The sequence below is a fragment of the Martes martes genome (assembly GCF_963455335.1).
Source record: "Martes martes genome assembly, chromosome: 10".
NCBI classification, from domain to species: domain Eukaryota; kingdom Metazoa; phylum Chordata; class Mammalia; order Carnivora; family Mustelidae; genus Martes; species Martes martes.
This window is the reverse complement of record NC_137898.1, coordinates 59,744,838-59,762,512: the sequence shown is the minus strand read 5'-3', so window position 1 is coordinate 59,762,512 and position 17,675 is coordinate 59,744,838. Positions and strand designations below refer to the sequence as shown.

General features: G+C 41.5%; 1 protein-coding gene across 3 annotated transcripts in view; it reads right to left on the bottom strand.

Annotated features, from left to right (window-relative positions):
• Positions 1–3,859: 3,859 nt before the first annotated feature.
• MRPL48 (mitochondrial ribosomal protein L48) overlaps positions 3,860–17,675 on the bottom strand; it is a 56,614-nt gene continuing 42,798 nt past the window's right edge. For all 3 annotated transcript variants that reach the window (XR_013967603.1, XM_080817685.1, XM_080817684.1), the window contains 3 exons: positions 8,296–8,398; positions 5,305–5,394; positions 3,860–4,145 (listed from right to left, as the gene is read on the bottom strand). Coding sequence is in view for 2 of the 3 variants with exons in the window: in XM_080817685.1 (XP_080673811.1) it covers positions 4,071–4,145; positions 5,305–5,394; positions 8,296–8,398 (268 nt within the window). In the remaining variant the exon portion in view is untranslated. The remainder of the gene's footprint in view (positions 4,146–5,304; positions 5,395–8,295; positions 8,399–17,675) is intronic.

The window sequence follows — 17,675 nt, the reverse complement described above, 5'->3', positions numbered from 1 at the left end:
TCATGATCCCAGGGTCCTGGGATCGAGCCCCGCATCGGGCTCTCTGCTCGGCAGGGAGCCTGCTTCCTCCTCTGTCTCTGCCTGCCTCTCTGCCTACTTGTGATCTCTGTCCAGTAAATAAATAAAATCTTTAAAAAAAAATAAAATAAAAAAAAATAAAAAAATTTTTATTTATTTATTTATTTATTTATTTATTTATTTATTTATTTATTTTAAGTGGTTGGGGTGGGAAGCAGAGGGAGAGGGACAAGCAGGCTCTGGGCTTAGTACAGAGTTTGACGGAGGGCTCAATCCCAGAACCCTGAGATTATGACCTGAGCTGAAATTAAGAGTCGGACACCTGGGACACCCAGGTGGATCAGTAAGTTAAGCGTCTGCCTTAGGCTCAGGTAATAGTCCCAGGGTCCCCCGGTCCCCAGGTCCCCCTGCTTCCGGGGAGCCTGCTTCTCCCTCTCCCCCCCCCGCCACTTGTGCTCTCTGTCAAATAAATAAATAAAATCTTTTAAAAAAAAAGAGTTGGACACTTAAGGGGCACCTGGGTGGCTCAGTGGGTTAAGCCTCTGCCTTTGGCTCAGGTCATGATCCCAGGGTCCTGGGATCGAGCCCTGCATTGGGCTCTCTGCTCAGTGGGGAGCCTGCTCCCCCTCTCTCTCTTCCTGCCTTTGCCTGCTTGTGATCTGTCAAATAAATAAATAAAATCTTAAAAAATAAAAAAAAAGAGTTGGACACTTAACTGACTGAGCCATCAGGACCCCAAGCATTTTTAAAACTGATCAAATACACACTTAAGATCTGTTGTTTCATTATAAATATAAATTATATCTCAATTAAAAAAAAACTTTTTAAGAAGTGTGCTGAAGAAGTTTGGAAGGGAAAATAATCCAACATTTACTGAGTACTTGCTAGCCCATTTATATATATTATCTCCATCTCAAATTCCTAAAAAGGGAGTATTCCCATTTTACAGATCAGAAAATTGAGGTTTATGTGGTTAAAATAATTCACCTGAGTCCCTAAGACTAGTAAGTATAGAAAAGAGGAATAGCCTAGGTTTGTCTGACTCTTTCCTTTATAATAAGTTGTCTCAGGGAGGGTGGGAAAGTTATTTTCAACCTTGTGCAAGAAACTTACACTCCATTTGACTTCACTGCCATGTGATTCTAGGAAAGTCCATTTCCTTCTGGACCTCACTGGAGAGAATCCGATGAAGCTCATAATTGTTTTGTAACTCTGAGGTTCTAGTAATCAGAATACCTCCCATCCTTCTTGACAGGATAAGGCATTAGAAGCAATTTCCATTTATCTCAGGGCAGACTAAGAAGTAACAAAAGCTCTTTGACTCTGGTGAGAGGATAAATTATCAACTAGGTCAGTGCCAGGAGAGCTCCAAGATGAGGGAACCCAGCTGCCTCCTATTTAAGAGAAAAACCTGACTCATCCCTCAGTGATGTAATGGAAAAGGATGGACTGGGAATCAAGAGATCTGAATCCTGTTCCCAAGGTAAGCCTGTGAGGTGTGCTGTGACCTTGGGTAAAAGCACTCCCTTTCCTGGGTCCCTAACCTATACCTGCTAAAGCAGAGGGTTAGGCTAGCTGGGTCCTAATGTTCTTCAGCTCTAGTGTCTTGTCAGTTTATTAAACCCTGTGTCCTGCTTGCACAAATCACTAACAAGGAAAAGTCAGAAACGAAAAGAATGCAATTTTCCAGGTTCTAAATAGAGTCCTTAGGACATGGGGGCCATGTGTAAGTATTTGTATACATCTGTTTATTCATCTTGATCTTCCTGTCTCTATACATCTCCCCAAATTACACTCATCCATTAGCAACTTCTCTTTTATCTTCCCTAAAGGAGACTCAGCAATGAGTAATTCTACAACCAAAATACCAGTCCTCACCTGAAAAATTCTGCCCAAGCTCCCATTGGGCTTCACTTGAAAGTAGTGGCCTGCTGAACCTTCAGTGTCAATTCAGAGAAGCATTTTATTTTTATTTTTTTTTAAGATTTTATTTATTTATTTGACAGAGATCACAAGTAGGCAGAGAAGCAGTCAGAGAGAGAGAGAGGAGGAAGCAGGCTCCCTGCTGAGCAGAGAGCCTGATGTGGGGCTTGATCCCAGGACCCTGGGATCTTGACCTGAGCCGAAGGCAGAGGCTGGGAGGCAGAGCCACCCAGGCGCCCCAGAGAAGCATTTTAACTGAAGGTAACTGCTATCTTGACAGCTCTCCCTTAGTGTTATACCTTAGAAGGAAATCTGAGTTTCCTATTGTTGCCTTTAGAGACCAAAGCAAAGAAACCAAAGTAACTTCAGGACTGCAACTGCTGAGTTTTAGAAAAGTACATGTAACACTAGGAATGCTTTGGTCTCCCACAGACCTCTGCGTAGGGGCACCCCACAGCAGCAGTGGAGTACAGGAGAGAAAGATCTGTCACTTACTAGTTATGTGACCCTTCAGGAGAAGGAAGTCACTTTTTATCTCCAAACCTCAGTTTTTCCATCTGTAAAACTGGGACAATACCATCAACGTCAAGGATAATTTTTATAAAGTACATAGCATAATGAAGGCTCCGTATGTGTGAGATACATACTGAGATACTCACACGCACTCACACATAGCCTTTTCACACACACCAATACCCATCCACGTGCACACGCATATATACACCCTAAAAGACTGGTGTAAGGATTAGAACTCATGTAGTACCTTGCACAGAGTCTAGCTCAATAAATGACCGCTATTATGTACAAAAGTATGAACTCACTAATGCCCAAAATAGGAAAAACATCAGAGGTCACTTAGACTAGTGGTTCTCAAAGAGGTAACCTTGGACCAGTTGCATGAGCATCAGCATCACCTGGGAATGTGTAAGAAGTGCAAATTCTATGCCCTCACTCAGGACCTACTGAATCAGAAAAAATAGGGGTGGAGTCCAAAAATTTGTGTTTAAAAAGCCCCCCATATGGTGATTTGGATGCACACTTAGTTTGAGAACCAGTGACTTAGATCAGGGTTTGACAAACTATTTTTAGAAAGGACGCATGATGAATGTTTTGCTTTTACAGTCTGTGTCACAACTATTCTGCCAGTGTGAAAGCAGCCGCACACCATATGTAAGTGAACGACCATGGCCCTGTTCCAATACACAGGCAACAGAGTTTTAGAACTAAATATAGGTGGTAGTTGTATAACATTGTGAATGTATTAAATACCACCGAATTGTCTGCTTTAAAATGGTTACTTTTGTGGTTTGTGAATTTCACTCCAGTAAATTACTATTAAAAAAAACAGAGGCAAAAAAAAAAACAGAGGCAGTCAGTGGGACTTCGCTTACCAGCAGTTTTCTGACTTCTGACCAAGATCAACCTTAATTCTTTGTGTAAACTCATTCCAGGTAACCCTAATTAGCAGTTATGTAACATCTGCCTGAATGACGAGTCACTCACTACCCACAAAGTGGTATTTTTTCACTACCGCCAGACCCTGATTATATCTGGAGAGGTTTTTTCATATACAGAGCCAAAATCTCCATCCCTATGCCTTCTATCCATAGGGGGTTTACTTATGTTATGATCCTCTGTTTCACTAAAAGATTCAATGCCAGATTGCTTGAAAGGATGAGATCACTCTAAGTGGGGAAATACTGAAGGAAAACATGCTTCTGTGCTGAAGAGAAAATATAATCCCTTAAAGATACTCCACAGGGGCGCCTGGCTGGCTCAGTTGGTGGAATATAACTCTTGATCTCAGGGTTGTGAGTTCAAGCCCCACAACGGGTGTAGAGATTACTTAAAAATAAAATCTTAAAATAAAAATAAAAGATATTCCACAGGATGGACTGACTTCTCACATACACACACATGCCCTTCAGCTGCAGATTTTTATTAGATGGAGAATGTCTTAGGTTGGCCCAAAGGAAAGTGGTGACAGTTGGCAAGCACTCCTCCATACAAGAGAGGAGGCATTCCTGGCTAATGGGGACGGGTAGTTATGATAGCTAAAAGTCAGGGTCTTCTGCTTAACTTTGACCACTCAATATCACAAGTCCTGACACGAAAGAGTCTGCAGTGAGCTAGTTCAACTTGGCCAAGAGTTCTTCCAGTTCTGGCCGAGCTTTGAACCTTCCCTTGAAGTCTTCTTCAGTGTGCTGGGGAGAAGAAAAAGAAAATAAGGGGGAATTACTGCAGAGCTTTCAGTTATTCAAATATACACAGCATTAAAAAAAAAAAAAATCCATCAGCCAGCTCTGTGGAGAATGATTCAGATTTGAGGGACGCCTGGGTGGCTCAGTTGGTTAAGCGGCTGCCTTCGGCTCAGGTCATGATCCAGTCCCACATCGGGCCCCTTGCTCGGCAGGAAGCCTGCTTTGCCCTCTGCCTCGGCCTGCCACTCTGTCTGCCTGTGCTTCTCTCTCTCTGACTAATAAATAAATAAAATCTTAAAAAAACAAGATTAAAAAAAATGATTCAGATTTGACTAACTTTTATTGAGTATCTACTCTACACCAGACTTGTATTAGATACTAAGGATTCTGAATCGGACTTCCTCCCTACCCTAAGTGAACTTAGAGTCAGTGAAGACAGACAGACATATAAAGAACGAATGTCAAATGCTATGAGTATCTCATTAGAAGCACTTAAAGAGACACAATGCCCAAATTCTCCATCTACGATCAGAAATAACAGACCTAGGGACTGGAATATTTAAGTCAGCATGACCATCACACTTTTTCCTGTACACAGATCTATGTGAAACCCAAGTAACAAGAAGAAGATTGATAAGCATGGGCTTAGAACAAGGACAGCTGGATGCAGCTGACGGCATCAATCTAAAATGATCTGATGGATCTGTGTCATAACAATGCTTAGCTTGGCAAATGGACCCAAATACTCAGTGTTTAAGCTGAGGTTCCTAATGTTTTCCAAGTTTTCTATGCCTGCTTTCCTTCTGATTGGCATTCGTTTCTCAGCCAAGCCTTGAAGATCCAGAAAACTCCTCTTTAGAGTATATTTCCATATTTGTGTTCTGACTAATTATACTGTATGTAATCTTGAATCATGTTCTTTTTATGCACAATTATGGGCTCACCCCTAACATCGGATGTGATGGAGTTCAGCTCCTGTGGTCCTTTCAGCATCAGCTTTGATGCACTGGAAGGGCCAGTAAAACGATTACGGTAAAACCGGTCTGCACAGCTTTCTTGTTTATTATCCACATTTCTGTCCTGTTTCTAACACCAGATGCTTTTATCCATATTCTGAGCACAGGTGGGCCACCAGGGGGCCTCTTCTCAAACTAGCACCTACCTCCTTCACTGATAATCTGACTCCTTCGGGAAGATTGCTTTGGATTATTTCCAAGAAAATCTCTGCAAATGTAGCACTCAAACCGCTGATCTGCAAAAGGAAAGGAGATGAGAGACGGTAGTGAAAGCCAGGTGACCGGCAGACATGGCACGGGCTCAAATATCAGCTTCAGCAGCTACAGGGCCCGTGGGTGGAGGGTTAATACGCAGAGCTGGTTTCAGAGCCCAGCCTCTACAGGATTTCTCTTGTCATCAGTCAAGGGATCTGCTTGCTGACATAGTCACAGCCCCAATACCCACCCCTGTAGACAATGGATGTCATAACTCGACCAAGAAGTTATCAAGTCCAGGATGATTTTCTGATTCAACTCAGATTTACCCACATAAACCTGATTGGTGTCAGAGGTGAATCAGATGTGTGGTACAGGGACATGCAGGGGGCTGCAGGAACCCACAAGAGAAATCTCTACCTAACTTGGCAGGTGGGGTCAAAGACAGCCTCCAAAAAAGGTAACTTCTAGGTGGAGTCTTGAAGAAAAACAGGAGTAACCTGGGAGAATTCAGCAGTAGTACAGAGGGTTTTCAAGACAGAGGAAATAATATTCAGTAAAATGTGGATGCATAGCACCATACTAGAGAATTAAAACTAGTCCCATGTGTGGTTACAACAAATGGGGTGAGAAGAAGAAAACCAGGAAGAGAATCCTAAAGGTATTTAGGCACTAAAGAATCCAAACTTTGTCCTATGGCCCTGAGTGGCAAGTTGGATCTTTAAGATCTGTATCCCAAATAATTCATTTCTTTTTTTTTTTACCAAATAATTTATTTCTGATAATATTTTAAAAACTAGATTGTTAAGTAGTTGTTTATTTTTCAAAGTAGGCACCATGCTCAGGGGCGCCTGGGTGGCTCATGGGTTAAGAGTCTGCCTTTGACTCAGGTCATGATCCCAAGGTCCTAGGATCAAGCCCTACTCTCCCTTTCTGGCTGCCCCTCCCCCCACACGCATTTGCGTATATTCTCTCAAATAAAGAAAATCTTAAAAAAAAAAAAAAAAGTAGGCTCCATGCAGGGCATGCAGGTGCAGGGCTTAAACTCATAACCCCGAGATCAAGACCCAAGCTGAGATCAAGAGCTGAGCACTTAACCAACTGAGCCACCCAGGCACCCCAGTACTTAATTATTTTTAAAGTTAGCATAGATTTAAGGTGATACTACCTTAACATTCATTTCATTATCTTGCTGATATACTTCTTTTTTTTTTAATTTTTTTTTTAAATTTATTTATTTGTTAGAGAGAGAGAGAGCGAGCGAGCACAGGCAGACAGAGTGGTAGGCAGAGCCAGAGGCAGAAGCAGGCTCCCCGCCGAGCAAGGAGCCCGATGTGGGACTCGATCCCAGGACGCTGGGATCATGACCTGAGCCGAAGGCAGCTGCTTAACCAACTGAGCCACCCAGGCGTCCCGCTGATATACTTCTTGAATGGATCTATAAGGGGTGCTGTCCATACGTTAGAATATTATTCGGCAATAAAAAGGAATGAAGCACTGACACATGCTACAACATGGAGCAACCCTGAAAACATGCTAAATGGAAGAAGCGGCATAAAAGACCCTATATTGTACAGTTCAGTTTAAATGTCCCAAAGAGGTAAAACCACAGAGGCAGAAAGAGATTAGTGGTTGTCAGAAGCTGGGAAAAGGGGGAGAGAGGAGTGACTGTAAATGGGTAGTTTCTTTTTGGGGTGATGAAATTGTTCAAAAATTGACTGTGGTGATAGTTGCATTAACTGTGAATATATTAAAACCCATTTAATTGTACACGTTAAAAGAGTAAATTGTATATGAATAAAACTCTCAATAAAGCTGTTATAAAAAGGGGTGATATTGGGCACCTGGGTGGCTCAGTTGGTTAAGCGACTGCCTTTGGCTCAGGTCATGATCCTGGAGTCCTGGAAGTCCCACATCAGGCTCCCTGCTTGGCAGGGAGTCTGCTTCTCCCTCTGACCCTCCCCCTTCTCATGCTCTCTCTCTCTCATTCTCTCTCTCAAATAAATAAATAAAATTTTAAAAACTTTTTAAAAAGCTGGTAAAATTAAGTGTGAATTTTTAATAACTCTGGGCACCCTCATGGTAGTGTGGTTCTCACCCATCTGTCTCTGCAGTAAAACAACAGAAACCATGGCTAGATTTAAAGGGAAGCCACAGAGGGGTTTTGCTCTCAGCAGGAAAATGATATGATCACACTGGGACAGGGTAAAGCAAAGTGGATGGATCTGAAAGATTTTTAGGAGTGAAACTATAGAATTTGGTAAATTAATGGATATCAGAGGACAAAGAAGAGTTAAACATTAGGCTCAAAGGTGGGGAGGATTATAGAAAAAGAAAAATGTCAGTTCTTCTACAATTAGTTTTATATATGCTGAGTGTAAGACACTTGTGGAATATCCCAGTGGAGAAGTCCAGTAAACAAGTGGATATCAGGTTTGAAGCTCAACCAAATGGTCAGGACTGGAGATGTATATCTAGGGGTTATCAGTATATAACCCATCAGGACTGGAAGATATGTGTCGGGGGGTTTTCAGAATATAATGATGGTCACTGAGGCCAGCGGAATGAATGAGATTGCATAGAGGGAAGGTATTACATATGGAGAGATGAAGGGATCAAGAACTAAACCCTAGGGACACCTGGGTGGCTCAGTGGGTTAAGCCTCTGCCTTCCGCTCAGGTCATGGTCTCAGGGTCCTGGGATCGAGCCCTGCATTGGGCTCTCTGCTCAGTGGGGAACCTGCTCCCCGCCCCCCCGTCTGCCTCTCTCCCTATTTGTGATCTCTGTCAAATAAACAAATAAAATCTTAAAAAAAAAAAAAGAACTAAACTAAAGAATATTATCATTCAAGATGCAGCCAAAAGGAAGAGAAGGGCACGGTAGAAAAAGAAAAAAGGGGGGAGAGAGGCAAATATGTTTCAAGGTTCTCCCAGAGTACCTACCTGAACCACTCGCTCATGGGTGGTGAGAACTGAGTCCGGGAGCATTTTGCTGCCTTGGTCCTGCAGCCGCAGCACCTCCATGGTTTTGGTGGGCATAGCGTAACTGTGGGGAGGAAGAGGGGGTTATGAAGAAGGCTCCCTTAAGTTAGCGCCACTTCCACCAGGGGAGTCCCTGAGTACAGACAGTGCTGCAATGCAGTAGCTCCTGGAATCTAGGGCTCTTCCTCTGCAGCCAGAGGGAAGGAACCTGCTCCTCCTAAACCTTCTCCAGAAGCCTCTAAACTCCCTGAGGGGACAGACAACGTCGAATGCCTTTCTGCATCCCCAGTTCTTGCCTGACACAACACTGAATAAAATCTGGTGATTAATAACTTATTTGCTGCTACTAAAGAAAAGCCATTTCTAAAAGAATCAATGTCATCACTTTGGAGGCTAACCTTGGGTATTTCACCTCTTCTGGAGAAATGAGGCACGAAACCCAACTGTTTTCAAAGAGCAAGATTTCTCAACCTCAGCACTATTAACATTTTAGACCAAATAATTCTTTGTTGTGGGGGGCTGGCCTATGTATTCCTAATTGCTACGCACAAGATACTGGTAGTACCCTCTGAAGTGGTAATAATAAAAATTATCCCCAGGGGCGCCTGGGTGGCTCAGTCGGTTAAGTGTCTGACTTCAGCTCAGGTCATGATTCCAGGGTCCTGGGATTGGCCCTGCCTCAGGTTCTGCACTCAGTGGGGAGGCTGCTTCTCTTCCACCTTCTGCCCCTCCCTCTGCTCATGCTCTCTCTCTCTCTCTCTCAAATAAATAAATAAAATCTTTAAAAAAAAAAAAATCGTCTCCAGACATTGTTAAATGTCCCTAGCTTGAAAAATACCATTGTAGAGATTGCTTGCTATGACCAGCTTCATAGCAATGAAAAGAATACTGGATTTGAGGTACAATCTTAGCCCTGTAGCTTATTAACAATATTTACTAAGGCAAGTTACTTGTCTCTCTGGGCCTCGGTTTCTTCCAAAATAAAGAGGATTACAATCTAGGTCCATATCAATGTGTGAAGATCAGGCACAGTGATGAGATAGGATCAATGGCTACACAGAAATGTGGTACTACTGCTGTGTTCGTCTTATCAAAAAGTTCACCAAAATGAAGATAAGTAAAATAACAACAGTAGAATTCCTGAATTTTCATGTCACACAAAGCTTCATCAATTGATAGCAAGGGGCATGGCCCTCTACAAAATGAATAATGGAAATAATGGAAAATGGATTAGAGACACAACAGTCAGTCCTGGATTTAAATATTGGCTCTGTCGATACCTATTTAACCCTGGACAAATTAATTCAACTTTTGAGTCTCAGATTCTTCAGCTACAAAATGGAGATAATAAAGATAATAATACCTAGTTCATAAGGTCGTTGCAATAATTAAATGACATTACATGAGCAATTTGCCTGTCATAATATGTCTACAAATGCCAGTTCCCTTGCTCTTACAAACAGTAAATGCTAGGTATTACAAATTCTTCCAGGTAACCTCCCTAAATAACATTCCTTCCCACTTTCCTGCACAATATCTGACCTCCTCTTCCAATTCAAATTTGGTAATAACTTCCCTACATAAATAAGGACACATTCATAGACTTGTTATGGAAGAGCAAATAAAATAACTATGCAAAGCTTTCAGGAAAGTAAAAAGCACTCCAAAACGTTGTTTTTCCTTCTTGACATTCTGCAGATAAGACCGACTGACTAAAGTGGGAGTTGTCAACTCCTGCCACTGAGCATGCATTTTATTTTTCCAACACTTGCTTTAGCAAGATGTCGTTTATTTGTTTGTTCATTCATTCATTCATCCAGTCAACAAACATTTACTGAAAGCCTGTTCTGTCCTAGGCATGCTGGTGGGCAATATGCAGCCTGTGCTTTTTTTTTTTTAAGATTTTATTTATTTATTTGATATATATAGAGAGAGCAAGAGAAGCAACTCACTCAGGAGGAGTGGGAGAGGGAGAAGCAGGCTCCCCCCTGAGCAGGGAGCCCGATGCAGGGCTTGATCCCAGGACCCTGGGATCATGACCTGAGCCAATGACCTGAGCTGAGGGCAGATGCTTAAAGACTGAGCCACCCAGGCGCCCCCAGCCTGTGCTTTAAAGGAGCTTGCTAAGAGTGTTCTGGAGAGGCAAATGTCTTCACTACAGTAAGACAAAGGCAATAATAGGCATGCAGTGAATATTACAGGGATAAGAGAGGGAAGGGGGCTCAGAGAAGACTTCACAAGTGAGATAGGATTTTACCAAGATGTTAAGAATAAACATATAGGTGTTTGCCTGGAGAACATTCCAAAAAGTGAAGCAGTTATCTACAAAGGCATGAGAGGCCCTCAAATAGAACTAACAGAAAAGCCAGATATAGTTTGATAAAGAAATACTGGAACTCTGTTCATTTCAAGGTAGAATAGGCCTTTGAGTAGTTAAGAATATAGGTAATTTCTCTTTAGTGTCTACACTTTTCTTACTTTACAAATTTTCTGCAATAAACATTACTTGGGGGGGGGCTGGCTGGCTCAGTCATTAAGGGTCTGCCTTTGGCTCAGGTCACGATCCTGGGGTTCTGGGATCAAGCCCCACATCAGGCTCCCTGCTCAGCAGGAAGCCTGCTTTTCCTTCTCCTTCTGCCCCTGCTTATATTCCCTCTCTGGCTCTGTCTCTCTCTGTCAAATAAATAAATAAAACTTAAAAAAAAAAAAAAAAGAAAAGAAACATTACTTGGATGATCAGACAGGAAAAAAAGAAGGGAAGAAATGAAATAACATAATGTCAAAAATCAATCTAAAATGACAAAATAATGCTACCTTCGGGGAGTACTACCTGGGACGGGACACAGGGGAGCCTACTGGGGTGCTAGGAAATTTAGATATCTGTGGACACTACTAAATATAAATGATAGCTCAATTTTACTTTTTTTTAAAGATTTTTTTTTTATATTTGAGAGAGACAGAGCATGTGTGTTCGTGAGTAGGGGCCAAGAAGGGCAGAGGGAGAGGAAGAATGAGAGAGAGCCTCAAGCAGACTCGCAGGCTGAATGCTGAACACAACTCCCCATGCAGGCTTCCATCTCTTGACCCCAGATCACAATCTGAGCTGAAATCAAGAGTTGGACGCTTAACCGGCTGAGCCACCCAGGCACCCCTGTACCTCCATTTTAAACAGTGTAAGTGGACTTCAAGAAAAAGTGGGGGGGGGAGTAGCCTTAAAGAAAGTGATGCTGAGCGATGCTTTTATTCTCCACAAAGCACAGGGGCTAGATCAGCTTCAGGTGGGAAGCTGCTCCCACATGAGTTAAGATTTCCATCTCCAAGCAGCTTCTCAGCAAGGGAGGCGGGCAAATTAAGAGACCTGCAGGCCAGGCTTCTTCCTCTCCCCTCCTGGGTGAGTTGCAGCTGCAGCAGTGCAAACCATTTATAGAACAAAAGCCAGCACACCGCTCCCCTGCCCAATTCCATCTCAAGGTCAGAGCCCTACCCTGCCACTCCCAGAGGAAAAAATGGATCATGATGAAATGAAAATAAGAAGAAAAGAAAATCATTTCATCTCTGAAAAGCTGGGCAGTGAGAATGCCTAACAATATGATGGTCTGAAAACCTCAATCAATGCAGGGCAGTGAGTTGCTGGAAACGAACATCTCTTTGTGCTCTGTGCTATTTGGAGCAAAGAGCAGAAAAGAGGCAAAAAGCAGCACATCATTCAGTCTGCTGTTCTAGGAATCATGTCCATGACTATTGAAACTCAGTCCAAGTCAGTGAATATTTATTCAGTGCTTACTATGTGTCAGGGACTGGGCAAGGTCTTAGGGTTAAATTGTTAATGAAGACAGGGACAGTCCTTGCCTTAGAGATCTTGGAGTCTAAGAAGGAAGGCCAATAATCATCAAGTAATTACAAGGGCAAGGAATGGGCACTTGAAAAGGAACTTATATAACCTTTACTTCTCCTAAATATATAACATAAAGACCTAATTTAATGAGGTGCTCTGAAGAGGTGACATTCAATATGAAGCCTAAGAAAGAAGTAGGGGTTAGTTACATAAAGGGGAAAAAGTATTCAAAGCTTTATAGAGAGCAAGCATATGCACAGGTCCAGAGGTGGAAGGGGATCAAAAACAAAGTCCATGTTAACTGGAGGGAGAGGGAGAGGGAGAGGGAAATGGACATGAGTTAAGGCAAGAGAAGCAAGCCCAGGCCATAGGGCACCTAGCAAACCATGTGAGAAACTTTAATTTTGATCCTAAAGGAATGGGAACCCAGAGAAGGATTTTAAGCATGGTAGTAACCTGATCATATTTCCATTCTAGAAAGATCACACTGAAAGCTGTGTGGAGAACCAATTATGAAGAATTAAGAATTTGAAAAAAAGTGGGTTCAAATCCAGACCTTGCCTTGTATTAGATGTCTGACCATAGGCAAGCTTCTATTATATATATATATATACACACACACACACATATATACATATATATGTATATACATATATATATATATATATTTAAAGATTTTATTTGTTCATTTGACAGAGATCACAAGTAGGCAGAGAGGCAGGCAGGGAGAGAGAGAGAGAGGAAAGCAGGCTTCCCGCTGAGCAGAGTGCCCAACGCGGGGCTCGATCCCAGGACCCCGAGATCATGACCTGAGCGGAAGGCAGAGGCTTAACCCACTGAGCCACCCAGGTGCCCCAAGCTTCTATTATATTAACAACAACAATAATAATAGCAGCCAAGTGTTGCTGGGAACAGTTATAATATATTTAATATTATAATATATAATATTATATATATATTAGCAACTTCATTTTACAGATGAGGAAACCAAGATACAGAGTTTAAGTAAACTGCCCAATGCCACACCATAAGAATGCTGCAGAACAAGACTAAACCCAGGCAGTCTGTCTACAGACTCAATGCTTTCATTTGTGAATATGTGCAAGGTGCTTGTTTGAATTAAGCAACATTATACAAAAAAGGCCAGAGTGGTTGGCTAATAGTAGGTGTTCAACAAATGCTACTGCCTCCCTGCCTTTACTCAAATGAAGCCAGAGCTTTCCAAAGCCAGGTTTTAAAATCAGCACATTTTAAGAAGTCCTTCTGAAAATGTAAAGCGCTATTCCAGAGAGCTGACCTACTGTAGATATGATAACATTCTGTAAATCACATTTAATGCCTCTTTGCCACCACAAAATCTACCCCTAATCCCTGCCAGCTAAAAAAACAAAAAGCAAAAATCCATTAATTATTAATAACAGTATTATTTACAGGGCATTTGCAATGTTCCAGTCTCTCTGCTAAGTGCTATCATATACTATCTTATTTAATTTTCAGAACTTAAAGTTGTAAGAAAATTATCATCCCCATTATATAGATGAGGAAACTGAGGTTCAGAATTTACCAAGGTCAGTTGCCACTAGCTAGTAGAACTAGAATCTGAACACAGGCAGTTTGATTCCAAAGCCTGTACTTATAACCATTTGTTACTCAAAGTATGGTCCATAGACAAGTTGCTGGTGAACAAACCGCTTGTCATCATTCCGTGACAAGCTAAGAAGCAGGGAACAGGCACTAAACATGCTATTTAATTCAGCAGACATTTTTTTTTTTTTACAATAGCAAGACTTTCTGGATGAAGGACGCAAAGCACTAAAGTAGATTTTGGCATAAGCTTCTGATACCTTTGCAGAGTGGCACTTTGAGGAAGCATCGCTCTAAATTATTATGCTATTCAGCCTCCTTGAACTGGCACTGCACTTTATCCTTCACTTACCACCTTGCACATTATGCTGTGTGTACACACACACACACACACACACTCCCTGAAATCAGGGACATTCTCCTCAGTCTCCTCTAGTTGGGATGTCTGTCTAGTACAGTATCTACCACATAGTGGGAAAAGGCTCAATCAGTAGTTTTTTTTTTTTTTTTTTTTAAAGATTTTATTTATTTATTTGACAGATAGAGAGATCACAAGTAGGCAGAGAGGCAGGCAGAGAGAGAAGGGGAAGCAGGCTCCCCGCTGAGCAGAGAGCCCGATGCGGGGCTCGATCCCAGGACCCTGAGATCATGACCTGAGCCGAAGGCAGCGGCTTAATCCACTGAGCCACCCAGGCGCCCCAATCAGTAGTTTTTTAATTGATTTTAATTAAAGCACTTCCCGTAAACTTTAGGAAACATATCCCATGTGTACCACACAACTGGATTGTGCGGTCATATTCAAGAATCTGTCATTCTTTCAACAATGGTTTTAATGTTCCCCATGTGGCAGGTCTTGTGTTAGATGCTAAAGAAATAAAAAAAGAACACAGTTCTCGCTAACCAGCGGGGAGGGGAGCTGACATATGAATAGGTTATTACAGCCCATAGCACTGAAGTGACATATAGAAGTGTGTGTCAAGTACGGAAAGAGCAACCAACTCTCTGGGGCATCACGAAAAGATAAAGCACATCTTCAGTCCTAAAACAATTGAAGTACTATCAGCTGTGAGAGCTAAAGTCACAGCTTATTATCCAATCTTCTAGACAGCATGTTTAGCACAGTTACACTAAGTTATAAAGGTTATAAAAGTTCAAATTTAGGGGCGCCTGGGTGGTTCAGTGGGTTAAGCCTCTGCCTTCGGCTCAGGTCATGATCACGGAGTCCTGGGGTCAAGTCCTGCATTGGGCTCTCTGCTTGGCAGAGAGCCTGCTTCCTCCCACCCCGCCTTCCTCTCTGCCTACTTGTGATTTCTCTCTCTGTGTGTCAAATAAATAAATAAAATCTTTTAAAATAAATAAATAAATGGAAGACCAGGGGCTCCTGGGTGGCTCAGTCATAAGCATCTGCCTTCGGCTCAGGTCATAATCCCAGAGTCCTGGGATCAAGCCTCGCCTTGGGGTCCCTGCTCTTCAGGAAGCCTGCTTCTCCCACTCCTGCTCCCTGTGCTTGTGTTCCCTCTCTGGTGCTCTCTCTCCCCGTCAAATAAATAAATAAATAAAATCCTTAAAAATAAATAAATAAAAGAAAATAAATGGAAGACCAGTATCAGCTGCCAGCAAGAGAAACTTTTTTTTTAAAGTACAATGGGGTGCCTGGATGGCTCAGTTGGTAGAACACATGACTCTTGATCTCAGGGTCATGAGTTCAAGCTCCACTTTGGGCCTAGAGCTTACTTTAAAAAAAAAGGGGGGGGGGCGACTGGGTGGCTCAGTGGGTTAAAGCCTCTGCCTTCGGCTCAGGTCATGATTCCAGGGTGCTGGGATCGAGCCCCGCATCAGGCTCTCTGCTCAGCAGGGAGCCTGCTTCCCCCTCTCTCTCTGCCTGCCTCTGCCTACTTGTGACCTCTGTCTGTCAAATAAATAAATAAAATCTTTTTAAAAAGGTATAATGAAAAGAAAACAAAATAAGCTTGTAAAATTCTAGCTAGATACTATGCTAGCCAAAGACTCTGAGTCTGAGGCCCCTTCTCCATTATGAAGATCAGGAAGTGCTAGAGTGGTGTTAAGGACATACCAGATCCACACACAAGAATTTCTCCTTGACATAATTAGGTTGAATGAGAGTTAAAAGGGAAGAAATTTCTCACCATGTGATATAATGTTATTTAAAGTAAACTACAGGGTATCCCACACTTTCTGAAACATGGAGATAAGATATGTAAAGTGCCTGGCCTGGAGTAGATAGCCAGCAAGTGTTAGTTCTCCTCCCCTACAGTTCTCCAACAAATCCAAAGAACAAATGAGAAGAAAAGTAGGCAAAGAAACCCTAAATTAATGGGGAGATATGCCTTGTTAATGGACCAGAGGAATCAAAATCAGTGTCAATTCTCTTCAAATTGACCTACAGATCCACCATAATCCCAATAAGATTCCATCAGTTTCCTTTATGTAGAAATCAACAAACTTATTCTAAAATTTTTATAGAAAGCCAAAAGATCTAGAATAGCCAAAATAATTTTGAAAAAAAAAGAACAAAGATTAGTTTCAGTAATCAAGCTACAGTAATCAAGACAATATGGTATTGGTATAAGTTAGATACATAAATCACCATAATAGAATGGAGTCCAGAAATAGACCCACATATGCATGGTTAACTGACTTTCAAAAAGTGCTAAGACAACGCGATAAAGATAGAAAATCTTTTTAACAAATGGTGTTGGAACAACTGGATATTTAAATGAAGGGGAAAAAAAAGAACTTTGACCCATATCCTACACCATATACAAAAAACAAAAACAAAAACAAAAACAAACAAACAAAAAAACTAAAAATGGATCATGAACCTAAATGTAAAACTTAAAACTATAGGGGCGCCTGGGTGGCTCAGTGGGTTAAAGCCTCTGCCTTTGGCTCGGGTCATGAGCCCAGGGTACTGGGATTGAGCCCCGCATCGGGCTCTCTGCTGAGCAGGGAGCCTGCTTCCTCCTCTCTCTCTCTGCCTCCCTCTCTGCCTACTTGTAATCTCTGTCAAATAAATAAATAAAATCTTAAAAAAAAAACCACCTTAAAACTATAGAACATCTAGAAGAAAACACAGGAGAATATCTTTGTGATCTTGAGTTAGACAAAGTTGTCTTAGATATAATACCAAAAGCATGAACGATAAAAGAAAAAATTTATAAACTGAACTTCATCAAACTTAAAAAAAGTCTGCCCTCCAAAGGACTCAGCTAAGAAGATGACAAGATAAGTCAAAGACAGGGAGAAAATATTTGCAAAACACATACTGTAAAAAAAAAACCACCTGGTATCCAAAAATAGAAAAAGAATTTCCATAATTCAATAATAAGAAAACAAACAACCCAATTTTAAAAATGGACAAAAGAGTTGGACATGTCCTCAAAGCAGATATACAGGAGGCAAATAAGCATATGAAAAGATGTTCAAAATCATTATGTATTAGGGAAATGAAAATCAAAAACTATGAGATACTACTCTATAAGAACAGCTTTAGAAAAAAACCCGATATCAAATGCTGACCAGGAAAAGAAATTACTGTAACTCACACATTGTTGGTGGGAAAACGAAATGATGCAGCCACTTTGGAAAACAGATGTTGGTTTTTCATAAAGTTAAACATACAGTCACCATACGACCCTCAAATCTCAGGCTTAGGTAGCTATCCAGGAGAAAAGATATATGCCCCACAAAACATACAAGAAGATGCTTATGACAGCTTTATTCATAATCACCAATACACTGGAAGCAATGCAAATGTACATCAACTGATGAGTGGATAAGGCAATTAAGGTCTACCACTTAATGGAATACTACTCAGCAATAAAAGATTTCCAAAAACATGGAAGAATCTTAAATACATATGCAAAGTGAAAGAGGCCAGACACAAAAAGCTACACATTGC